The sequence below is a fragment of the Manis javanica genome, chromosome 6 (assembly GCF_040802235.1).
Source record: "Manis javanica isolate MJ-LG chromosome 6, MJ_LKY, whole genome shotgun sequence".
Taxonomy (NCBI): Eukaryota; Metazoa; Chordata; class Mammalia; order Pholidota; family Manidae; genus Manis; species Manis javanica.
The window spans coordinates 84,991,298-85,004,486 of NC_133161.1; the positions used below are offsets into that span (position 1 = coordinate 84,991,298).

The 13,189-nt window shown below is 34.6% G+C and overlaps 1 protein-coding gene across 8 annotated transcripts in view; it reads left to right on the forward strand.

Annotated features, from left to right (window-relative positions):
* Positions 1-13,189, forward strand: part of MAGI2 (membrane associated guanylate kinase, WW and PDZ domain containing 2) — a 1,446,279-nt gene that overhangs the window by 1,001,050 nt on the left and 432,040 nt on the right. For all 8 annotated transcript variants that reach the window (XM_073238936.1, XM_073238938.1, XM_073238937.1 and 5 more), the window contains one exon: positions 6,139-6,218. In XM_073238936.1, coding sequence (XP_073095037.1) covers positions 6,139-6,218 — 80 coding nt within the window. The remainder of the gene's footprint in view (positions 1-6,138; positions 6,219-13,189) is intronic.

A 13,189-nucleotide genomic window follows, 5' to 3' on the forward strand; every position in this document is an offset into this window, starting at 1 on the left:
CACCCTCCAGTATATAAACAAACATGGGCTAAAATAAAAGTAAACTTTTATATTACAAGTAGTATTTGTTTATAAGTTTCTTGGCCAGAAATTCACTATTCCAGGGGCTAAACGTTCCATAAAGCAGAGCTGCCACAGGGTTAATCTGGATTGACATGCTTTGGGAATCCCATTAAATTACTTCTTTGTTTGGTAGTCAGTTTAGTTAGTGACAGAAAAGAGAGTGCTATTGCTTCAGCAGGAAACAAAATGACAACAAGAGCCTATTTGTTTACTGCCATTTTTCTGAATGGCGGTGAACACTATGTCATCTTAAATAATAGATTTTTAAAAGCTGTCTTTTGAAACTGAAAATCACATCTGTGAAAAATGTTATGGCTGCACATGTTTCCCTAAATCTCCATGAGGGTTGAGTTTGCTTTTCAGTTCTAAACAAAACATAATTAATCTGTTTCTTCTTCTGTTGCTATTTCTGTATCTCCTTAAGTTATAAGTAACTCACCAATTACTATTTCAAAGAAATTAAAAACTTCCACTTATCAAATAGAAGACAAAGTATTGGGGGAACTCATTGGTGAGAAAACTAAAATATTTTTTTTGGTATGAAGGAACATTGGCATAACGCTTCTCACTCCATGCTTCGCACATTCCTGCTAGTCACACAATGTGGTCTAATGCTTACTCTCGGTAATTCATAATTTTGTAATTACAAAAACAGTAGCATAAAGAAAATTGTTTTCATATTTTTTCTTGTGCTTGCACAAGGTCTGATACAATCCCCAGACAGAAAATAAGTGTTTTAGACAAAACAGTATACAACACACATTCATAACCCAAATTGATATTTATAATAAGACCTCTTAAAAATGTCTTCTGAACATATGAAAGATAATATGGCAAACACATATTCATATTGTTAATAAAAATTGGGGGAGTATTATTTAGGAAACAAATAACCACTATAGAAGTCACTGACAATAACCTTTTATGTGGATTACCAATATGTAAAAAAAAAAAAAAAAGGTAAAACTATGAAAGAATGGAGTCTTGAATGAAAAAGCTTCCACTGTTCATCATCAGTTTGATATATCCAATCATTGCCTTTAATCTCTGTGGAATGATGATATAGAGGGAATAGTCTTCTGAAGAATGATAAAACTATTCTAAGGATTTTTTTTACTCTAAAGTAAAATGTAATCAATGTATATAACATTTAAAAACTAATGTTTATTTTTTAAAGTACATAAAATACAGTCAGTAAACTCTTACCATTGTCCCTTAAACTGACTACTGCTATTGGAACTTTCACATCCACACACATCTTGAATTGCTCAATAGATTCTAAAATATTTAGCCAGACCTTGTTTATATGTTCAAAAGATTATGCTTCGTGCAGTCAAATATCACTGATATCAATCTCTCAGTATTCTTCTTAGTATTTCCCAGATGAAACTATAGTTTAACTATCAGTTAAAGATTGAGATTCTGAATTGGCTTTTTAGGGCAACTTTTAAAATTCAATTTCTTTATCGTTGAAGACTGTTACTGTTCTAGAGGAAATGGAGCAAAGGAAAGGAATGTGTTTGATAATAAAAATTTCTTATTCCACTAATAAAATTTCAGTTGATATATCATCCAATATGTGTGCAGTAGGGAAAATATTATTTTGGCCTGGGTGGCAACATAAAGCTAAGAAAGAAGAGAGAGAAAGGAAAACAGAAAAGAGGAAAGAAAGGAGGACACAACTTAAAATTAGGTTTGAATTGGGTCACCCTTGAGCATCCACTTATATACACCTAGGAAACAAATAAGGGGCTTGCACCTTGACTGGAAAAATGTGAAGTAAATGAAAAATATTGAATAAAACATAGGATGTAGCACGATCTATGTGAAACTTTATCTCCTAATAAATACTCTGTCCATTTGTTAGCATTTTTATTAACCTAATTCTTTAGTATAGCTTCTGAGACCTAGTATTCATATGTAGACTATATACATCAGGAAGTTTAAGACATTATTCTGGAAAAACATTCAGATTTGAATGAAGAAAATTTGATTTGAAAGTATCTGAACAGAGTTCAAGTTTGTAAGGAGAAAATACCTCACATGACCTTCCGTGCACGTCGTCGATCACAGTGTTCTGTCATGCATCTCTATGCACGTGCATTTGAAAATAGTACCTATGAAGTACAAGGCTTTCAGCACAAAGGCATTTAAGTGAGTGACTACTGTCCTTAAGCAGGAGATAAAGGCCTTAGTTTCTAAACCATTGGCAAAGGAGCTGGGAAAAAGACCTTTGGTTACCCTCCAAGGGAGGGAAATAAAGCACCTCAGTATCAGAAGCACAGTGTTAGGTTTCATTTGCCTCTGGTTTGGGGTCGTGAAAATCCCTTGGGCTCAGGATCAGATAGATCTGGGTTTAATGCTGGTTCTTTCCCTTTCACACACTGGCTGTGTAACCTTGGGCAGGTTACCCAGCTTCTCTCAACCTTCTCTATCCATAAAATGAAGTTAAAAATGTGGAGATGCAGTGAGTCGCTGTCATCCAACGTGGCGATGGTGTGAAGGTCGCAGTGCCGTCCAGGGATGCAGGCAACCAGGAAATGTTACAGGACAGTGAGAATGACTTTACAGTGATGGGCCGTGGTGTCATCAGCTTTTCTTATTAAAGTGAAGCATTTTCTTTCTGAGAAGAGTGTTTCCTCTAAAGATAAGATGTTATTATTTAACCTACGGTTTTGTCAGGTTTGGCAAAGATTACACCTAACCAAATACCCAAGAATTTCGGATTCATTATAAATCAGCCCATCACAGATCTTCAAGGTCATTCTGATGAGAATTTAAAATAGAATTAGAGTTGAATGAAATTTCACTTCTGGTTTTTTCCAATCCTCCATATAGACTAAGTATATATTTAACATCAGAGAAGAGTTTTGGATAAGTCATTAGGATAAGGTGTTCATCTGGGTTTTTTAATATGACATTGAAACTTGAATAGCTAGTGACGCTACTCCGATTAATTGCTCACTTTTCATGATCATCACATTAACTTTACCCAGAGAAATACATATAGTACATGATTATAATTCAAGATTCCTAAAAGTATATTCACTTCATTCTCCAGGTAGGAAAAAATGTTTCCCTGCAAATGTAGCATATACGCTTGTATGTGTGTCTATTATAGAAACTAGTATTGAAATACAAGATTATGTAGCATTAGATCTTACCTTCCTGCTATTTGTGCACCATACAACTGGGTTAGATACGGACAACTGATGTCCTGATCCAAATCTACTTTAACAATGAAAGTGAAGGTAAATCACTTTTCTCAAATGTGAGGAAAGGTAGTATTTGGATTGCAAAATATCCCTCAGTAGTCCCATTTTGAACACAGTTTTCCTGCCATATGTTTAATCCTATTTTCAAATGTTATTATTGAAGTTAAAAATACACAATTTAAGGAAAGTGGAAAAGTCACTTGGTCTGTTGTCTCCCAAATGCATTGAAAATACCTCCTTTGTAGGGCATCTTGAAGAAGCATGCAAATTACAAGGCTGGTAAGAGGTACTATTGAAAAATACTGTGCTATATCTTCATGTGATGTTTAAGACAATTACTGGAGGTGACTACTACTCACATTTCTTTCAGAATCATTTCAGGGGATCAGCTAAAAATGCTGTTAACTATAAGAGACTCAATCTGTCAAAATGTATTAAAGTGATACACCACTAATGCTAGCTCAATCTAAAAAAAAATAAAATCATCCTGAAATAAAAATGCTTTATATAAATTCAGGAAAGCTAGGAAATGCAGTTTTCTGCAAAACTAGCTAGTATTTGAGACGCAGGGTGGTGTGATATAGAAATGATAATTTGCCTGTACTGGCTTGGTAATGGCCCCTTAATACTTACCCATATATGTGTTTGCATTTATGAATATGTCTTAGAGACCTAGAAATGACTTTTATCCAAAATGGAGGAAGACTTTTGAAGAAGCAGATGTGCTTAAAAAGAAGGGAAATTTATTTTCGTTGCCCTCCTCCCAACATTTCTCTGTAGTACATAAAAACATAGACACCACACACACACACACACACACACACACACACACACACACACACACACTTTAAACTGAGGCATGTCTATAAAAAGCATTTTAAAGTGGCATTTTTCCAAAAAAGAGACAGCAAACACTGAACCCAGTGCCAGCCACTGTCCTCATATGTGGGACAGTCATGACCTCCATCCATGAGCATCAAGTCTTCAGTTCAGAGGAAAACACTAGATGATATTGGCATGACTACAGATGAGGACAAAACGAGATGACAGTGTCCGCATACTTGGCCTCCTCCTGGAACTTGATAATGAAGCACCATTGGACCTTACAAAGGTCAAAGTGGGAGAAAACAGAAGCTAGCATACTCTTGATTTATCATTTGATCAAATTCACAGCCTGTATCTGGTCAAAGTATTAGAGTGCTGCTCAGAAACATCACTAAGGGGCTCCTAAATGTGGGGAAAGTGATGGAGAGTATTTTTTCTTTACCCCACATGCAAGTAAGAAATAAAAGAGAATCTTCTTCAGGAGCTGAGATGTCATGACCCAAGGGTCTTAATGTCTCTGTTCTAAAATCAGAAATGGCTCTACAAATAGGCAGACAGGATGGTCATCCAGAAGGCACTGTTTGAAGAGTACTTTAACAACTTGGAACCGCTTTCCTGCTGCCCATCTTGTCTTCATCTTTCTTCTGTCATGCCTTGAAATTCCCGCATTAGGTAGGCAGCCTTGAGAAGTTTGCTATTAAATATGCTGCCTCAGTGAATTTTCTGACCTTTGCTTTAAGTGCAGATGAGTTCATCAGATTGTCTAACACTTGTGACTCTGATAAAATAAAACATAGTTAAATTTCACTTAAGAAAAAGAAAATCTATGTGGCATTGATATCGTCATTTTGACTTTCCTATGACTGTTTTCACGTAACCCTATTACCTGGCTTTAATTTATATTTCTAACTTATTTTCCACTCTTTCCTTCCATGGTCCATTCATTGGCCTTTTGTCTCTCCCCTGTACAAACCTCCCACTTATTCACACATTTTGCTCATTGTTTTTCTAAAGCCCTTGCAAATGTCACATCTTTGATAAAATGTCCATTGGTAAATGAAATCACTTGAGACAGCTATGCAACAGTAAAGAGTTTAGCACCAATGAGCAGTTTTGAGACTCTGAGTGGTTCTTGAATTATAATGTACATAAGGATTACCTGGAGTGCTTGCCAATGATGGAGATTGTGTGGCTCCACCTCAAAGACTGTGACTTGGAAGTTCTACAAAGAACCCGAGGATGCACTGTGAATAAAGGTGCATAGGTGATTGTAGTGCAGGTGACACCAGAACTTCTCTAAGAAACACTGGCTCTAAGAGCATCTCTCCTTTTTAAATTTCCAATAAAAGACTTCCCAGAACACAACTTTCAAAAAAATATGCCAGTAGAGTTATCATTTATTCCCAGAAATTCCAGTCTAGAAACATGGGAATACAGACAGTTTTATCCTCTCCCTGTCTAACTGGATTGAAAGTATTGGGACAGTGAAAGATGGAAGACGTGACTTAGTGAAATTGCTTTAATCACTTTTTGAGAAAATGTAGGAATCCCAAGAACATGCTGTAATTTTCATCACTTTTGGACTGCCTCTGCCAGCTCTATGTTTAAAGAGTAACAAAACAACTATTTATGAAAAGGGCAGGTTTAAGATGAAAATAATTCGTTTGCAAAATTGAGGAAACAGCATCAGCGCCTGTGAACTGTGCTCTTCCAACTGGAGAATCCTGTATTTGTAATAAATTCCTTTTGCTCTGGATGAGTTCTGCATTTTCAATGAGGTTAACTTGGCAACATTCTAGTTGATTTTAATAAAAATAGCTGCTTTGAGGACAGGGAGCTGAGGTTGCCAAATTTACAGCTGCCTTGCACAATTACTCTTACACCTCCTTCAGGGCTACTTAGAACCAGTAAGCAAATTAAGTGTATCGATTGCAATTTTGTTGGACTAACCCCCTCCCCTTTTTTTTTTTTTTTAAGGAATAAACTTGATTCCTTTCAGTATGTGTCTGTTCAGAGTGATCTCTTTTCTTTTCAGCCATAACACAAAGACAACATCATGGCTGGATCCACGACTTGCGAAAAAGGCTAAACCTCCAGAAGAGTGCAAAGAAAATGGTAGGTGATTAAGTTTTTATGGCGTTTCAGCGTTGCACTTTGAGAATGGTTGTGTTACTTAAAGGAGGGGAATAATCTAATTGAAACCGTTTTAAAGATGTGATATTTAGTGCTCAGAGATGAGAGAGAATGAACTCGGCGTTTCAGAGGGGCATGTGGGTTTCCTTTTCCTCTCTGAGGAGACTGTGCCCGGTGCCATGTCTGTGTCATCTCTGTTAGGTCTGTCTGACTCCTGGCCTCACTTTCCACCACCCACTGTGAATTTTTGTTTGCGATATGTCCCTCTGTGGACTCTGCTCTTTTTCACTGGCATCACACATGATGTATAGGGAAGCAGTATTGTGAAACTGTAAATAGTGTTTGAATTTTGTGTTTAGAGGCATAGCATTTTGCTCGTTATTAAGGAAGAAACAGTGACATAAATATCTGTACATTTAAAAAAAATTTCTTTAATTTTATTTAATTGCATGAATATCCAGGGTTCTCTTTAGTATTTGCCTCTTTCCAATGTAATAATAATAAAATTGCTTAGAAATTGACTGTTTTCAGGGATATGAAGAATTTTTTTAAAACAACTTTGAGAATTAGATGAATGAAAACTTGTTTTTAAATTAGCAAAAGATATAGATGACATCTGTTGTGGATGATACTTATAATTTTTTATGATACTGAATTTAATGTTAAAAGAGCACTTATAATTTAACTAAAATGATAAATAGCATACTCTCCTGGTGATTTCTTATTTGACCACAATCAAGCCTTTATCTGAACAAATTATTAGCACCTATTCAGAGGCATCTATCCTTGAGGAGCTCTTAAAGTTAAAGGAAGTGAGAAAGAGTATTTAAACTTTTTAAAAAGTTGTTTTAAAGTCTCTAATTCTGAAAGTCCTTTCATTTTAACAATAATTCTGGATTTCTCAGCTCATACCTAGGTAATATTGTTGATTCCTATACTACAAACTGTTCACAAGCTAGTGAGATAAATTAAAAGTTGGAGTATATAGTATATATGGATATAGTTGAATGCACAAGTATCCGTTTTCAAATCACTATCTATATGGAATTTTATATTCATAACTCTATCTATATGCCTTCTGTATAATAATAAAACTGCATGTGGTTGAATCCCATAAAAATACTATGTGACCTGATCTTTTGAGCGCATTTAGGTTATATTTCACTGATACCAGTGAGACATGTGTTGCAAATTGTGATAGGTTTATAAATGAAAATGACCTGATCTATTATATATGGGAGTTATAATTTACTTTTGCCATAGATGTAAAAATCTTAGTATATCCTAATTAAAATGAATTTAATGATTCTGTAGTTCTATGACGTATTGAACTTATCAGCTGTCTTGTTCCTTTGAGTTGCTCTTTTCATTATGAAAAGCTATTACAGTAAAAAATTCAAAATCCTGGGAGAGAAGTAGACATTATCATATTGCATAGTTATAATATTTCAGTGTTATCAGTTTTTATCACATCTGTACTTTGTCTTCTCAGGATGGTTGATACGTAAAATAAGACGCCAATATCTATAAAGCACATGTCATTGAAAAATGAGTCCTGGAACATAGTCTTAGAGCACAGAGTGACTTATAACTGATCCATTACTATTTGTTTCCATTTTCTACAAAAAAAATGCATAGATTTTTTTATTCCATGTATTATTGGAATGTTTTACATTGGAAACTAACTAATATCTGGTTACAGTACTATTATTTCGGACACATACATTAAGTTTTCTTGCCAAGCAAAGCACTTTTTAGGTTACTTCTGCTTTACTTTTTAAATTTATTTTCTGTTATTTTTGTTTTATTTCTCTTTAAATAACATAGGTTTTTAAATTGCTTGTTTGAAATGTTGGATGTTAACATATTTCTGTTGACCTTGCTAGTTAAGTCAGGCTTCATCACATGTATCACAGTTCAGCTCAGATCAAACGAGGTCAGTAATTTTCTGAATGCTGGGATGTGTGTAAAATGTGCATAAAAAATTGTAGAGGCTGAAGATAATATCTTTCTCCAGAAAATCTTTATCCTTCTTCCATCAGGAAAATAGAGTTGAAGCTAATTACCTTAATCCAGTTTGGAGTTAAGTCAACATGAGTTTTGGTTAAGACCCAATCTTATCTCTAGTTTGTTCCTGTTCTTAGTTGAGTTTCATATATTTTCACATAATAAAATATTGTTCTTCTTTGAATTTTTTTCTAAGCCATTTAAAAGTTCTTAGCTCATGGACTGTACCAAAAATAGAGGCGGACTGGATTTGGTCCACAGAACCAACCCAGGCCTCATGAGTTCATGTGGGGCCTTCCCCTTGGCTTGGCTTGAGTGGCTATATTTTTAAAATATTCTTCTTAGCATTTCAAGACTGCCAAAAGTTTGTGGTGCTTTTCAAGACTTTTAGTTTAGCCTTTTGTCTCTAGACTTCGTAGCTTCAGAATTTGTCATCACGGGATAATTGGCCAGGTGTTGGAGATCTCTCAAGTCTGTATTTTGTCATTCCAGTCCCTCAAGTCTCCTCAGCTCTGCTGGTTTCTCTAACCTCCAGCAGTGGCCTTCTGTTCAGGCCAAGTCTGGGTTCTTCCCACAGCCCAGAAACAACAGAATCAGCTGTACATTCTTCCCTCACCTCCTCAGGGTTCTCTCCTCTTCAGAATCTTAAACAGTCTAAACCTGTTGTCTCAGCTATTCTCTGACCCTTTTCACCTGTTTATTTTACATTTCATCTAGATTTTCTATGGGTCCCCAAGGGCCATGAGCTGCTCAGTCCATACTTCATAGAAGGAGACATTTCAGTGCAGTAATTTTTAAATTGTACATTTTAGACCTTACTGGGTTACATTCCATAAATTCTTTATTATTACCATAATTTATATTTTACTATCTCTAGTTTGAATTCTATGATGTATGTGTGTGCATACTACCATGAATGTACATATGTTTGCATGTGTACAGGTCTGTAAATGTATGTATCTTCAGAGATGCTTGTATAGGTGCATAAAATTAATTCCTTAGTCAACTATAATAAGCAGTCAAGTAAAAGAGAGATGGAAGGACTTATCAAGTAATTTAAATTTTTCTTGAGCTAGAGAAAAAAAAACTAGCAAATGTTTTCTTATTGGTGTTCAAGGGGAAAAGGAACATAGACAGCTCTGTAAAAATATATATTAAATGACCACTTATTCCATTGGCACAAAGCAATTATTTTGCTTTTTTCTTTGAAGAATAATGCTGCTACTAAACGTAAAAACATGCGTCCTTCTGTCACAATAGGGTTGAAAATACTGTAGTCATTATGTTCTTTGTATTTGTGATAGCCCTGTGCATTTGGAGGTTTTAGTACCAGTGTGCATAGCAGAAAAATAATCTCTAACTACTTCTGGATTCTAATATTAGTTTAGTATTTAGCAAGCCAATACAGTCTTTTACAAAATGCCACAGAAATAGCAGTCAGCTATAAAATAATTTGGATGAAAGATTGGTTGAACTTTGTGTAAAACCCCATTTTACTTGTCCCCAGCCCTGAGAATCAGTACCCTGAGGTTTCTCCTGAGACATGCCAGTCACAGACACCCCGGCGGGGGGAGGGGAGGTGACACATCTCCCAAGAATCCCTGTGCTAGGATTAACATCAAAAGTGACCCAGGACTGATAAGACCATTCTTTTCTTAAAGTTGAAATGTAATGACTGTACTATCATTCAGGAGCAGAAATTGTGTGGGATTTGGAAGAGTCCAAACACAAATCTGTGGACTCTTGGGCAAAGTACTTCAATTCTGAGAGCCTACATTTTTTTATCTGTAAAATGGAAATGACATGTATTTCACACAGATTCAGTTCACAAGCAAGGACGGTGTTTATTGCACCACAGGCGCTCAGTAACTGCTGCTTTCCTTTCCTTCAGGTAGCTCAGAGCCAACAAATCAACCTCATAGAAGATAAGGGGAGAGACACTTGGAGTAGTTGGTCTACCTTAAGAGCCTTGAATTACTCAGGGTGTCCTGGAGAGATGGAAATGAACAGACCCTAAGGAGGCTAAAATTATCTATCCTGATACCAATAGATTAGAGATTTTCCCCCTCTGTTCTATTAAACTGGGTCTAAATTCTCACAAAGTTATAATTACAGCTGTATGAATGTGTGGCTTCATTTCTGTTTTCTTTGTGTGTGAACTGTGAGTTTTCTCATGTTACGACTGGGGAAAAAAAATCATATAATCGTAACTTGTTTACCTACATAAAAGCTGCATTTCAACTATCATTAACTAAAGCTTTGAACTGTTACTTAATCTAGCTTTTTTAAAAATGGTGTCCAAAATGCTCATGAGTAAAGACAGCCTAAGTGGTGTTTTGAAATACTTATTTAATTACTATTTTTTTTCCCAATGAAGGTTGCCTTTCTGAAATAATAGAGAAGACTAATCAGTTTCAGGCCATTTCTTGAGCGAGTTTTATAGAACTGACATAGATTCGGAAATGTGTAATTTTATTTTCATAGTTCAGATTCTGTCTCTAGGGTGCATAGTTTATTTCCCCCTAAATAGGGGTGTTGGCCAGTTTTCTCATTAAATTTGTATTGACAATTAGCAATCCTAATTTCTCAATAAATATGACCAAATTAATCTCATCTTTAAATATTTTTTTCTAATCTGATAAACCTGCTAAGTTTATGTTTATAAAGCACCTTGAAATGTTTCTACTAGAAAGAATTCATAAAAACAGACTCTGAAAATATTAACTATTTCAAGTACTGAAACTTTAAAATTGAAAAGTCCCTTATATGCAGATACTGAACTATCTTTAAAAATTGCAAATTTTAATGTTATTTCACTTTTGTACTGATATTGTGGGTGTTGTGTAGAAAAAGGAGAAAATTTAATGTATTGTAATAGAAACGGTTAGTTCTTTATTTTGCTGACTGGTAGTTATTTGTATTAGTCATGATTTTCCAGAGGAGCACTTTGAGGTACGCATCATTCAATAATGTAACACCCTTTCTAATGTTTTCAGCTAAGGATTACTAAAAAATACCAACATTTCAGGAGTATAAATCTTTGGTGGAGGAAAAAATAAAATTTTTTCCAAATAAATCATGTAGGATGAATATTCCACTGTTGGGCACCAGTACCAAATTCTGGCTTGTGTATGGGTGGCATCTGTTGTATTTGGTCCCATTCTATCCTGATTGGTTGGTGTCTAGACCATAGAAGTTCCTAAATAATTTGAATATCTTTCCTGCACTAATTATTCATATATTTCCCCCTTTCACCTGTAATATTTACTATGGCTACAAAGTAGTATCTATGTAAGGATCATAAAATTCTGTCCCCCTTTAGTCCTTCTTGCTCAAGTTATTTTTATGTTTAAGGATGAGTTACATCTTTTCTGTACTCCTTAACACATACAAGTTTAGAAATCATATTGACATCATCAAATCTATTCTGCATAAAGCAAAATCATTTCAAAGTTTTTCAAATATGACTTTTCAAAACGTTTTTACTTTGAAGTAATTATAAATTCCTGAGAAATTACAAAAGAACGTACAAGGAAATCCCAAACACCTTTCAGAAAGCCCCCCAGAATGTTAACATCATTTATAAAATATACTACCACATCAAAATCATGAAGTGAACATTAGTACAATCAACAGAACTTATTTGGATTTCAACAGTTATATAAGGACCCGTGTGTGTATTTCCATGCTATTATACCACATATGTAGTTACACTAACTATGACCACAGTCAAGATTTTTTTTAGCTTACAGTCTATTATTCCTGTACCATTGGTTATAAAGGCTATCCTTCCTCCATTTAATTGTGTGTATAAATCACACATCTTTGCCATAAACCAGGTATGTTACATTGATCCATGTGTCTATCTCTGTACCAACACCACACTGTCTTAATTATTATAGCTATATGATAAGCCTTAATACTGAACAAATTAATATTCCTACTTTATTTTGTTAAATATATATATATGTTGATACAAGCTTTAATTAATCAGGAAGATATAACAATTCTAAACTTGTATGCACCTGATTACATAGTGTCAACTTATATATAAAGTCTGGAAAATCTAAAAAGAGAATTTGAAAAGTTTACTACCAGAGTGTATGATTTAATTATCTCTCTTATTACTGAGTATATTAAACAGACAAAAATCAAGAAGGATTTGAATAACAGAAATAGTAATCATGATCTAAAAGTCACATATAGATACTGTACTTACCAAATCTACCTGGAGAATATACTTCTCAAACACAGAATACTTGGCAAGCATTGAGCACTTAAGTAGTCCATAGAGCAAGTTTCATCACGTCTCAAAGAAGACATTTCTTTAGTACAGAAAACTTAATTATATATCAGTAAAAAGATAACTAAAATATCTTCATGTTCAGAAATTTTAAAATGGATTTTTGCATGTGTTTTTTTTCATTACTGAAATGCTTGACATACAAAATTGTGTAAGTTTAGGGTATACAATATGATCATTTGATACACATATATATTGTGAAATGATTAACACAATAAGCTCAGTTAACACATCTGTCAGCTCACATAATTACCTTTTTGTGTGGGATTGGGGGTGAAAACATTTAAGATTTACTCTCTGAGCAACTTTCAAGTATATAATACAATACTATTAGTTATAGTTGTCATGCTGTACCCTAGACCCCCAGAACTAATTCATTTTATAACTAGAAGTTTATACCTTTTTTACCAATATCTTCTCATTTTCCCCTCCCCCCAGCCCCTGACAACTGCCATTTTACTCTCTGTTTCTATGACTTTAGTTTCTTTTAGAGTCTGTGTGAAAGTGAGATCATTCAGTGTTTGTCTTTGTCTGTCTGACTTATATATAATGCCCTTTAGGTTCATCTATGTTGTTGCAAATGGCAGGATATCCTTTTTTATGGCTGAATAATATGCCATCATTATATATATAAATATATGTA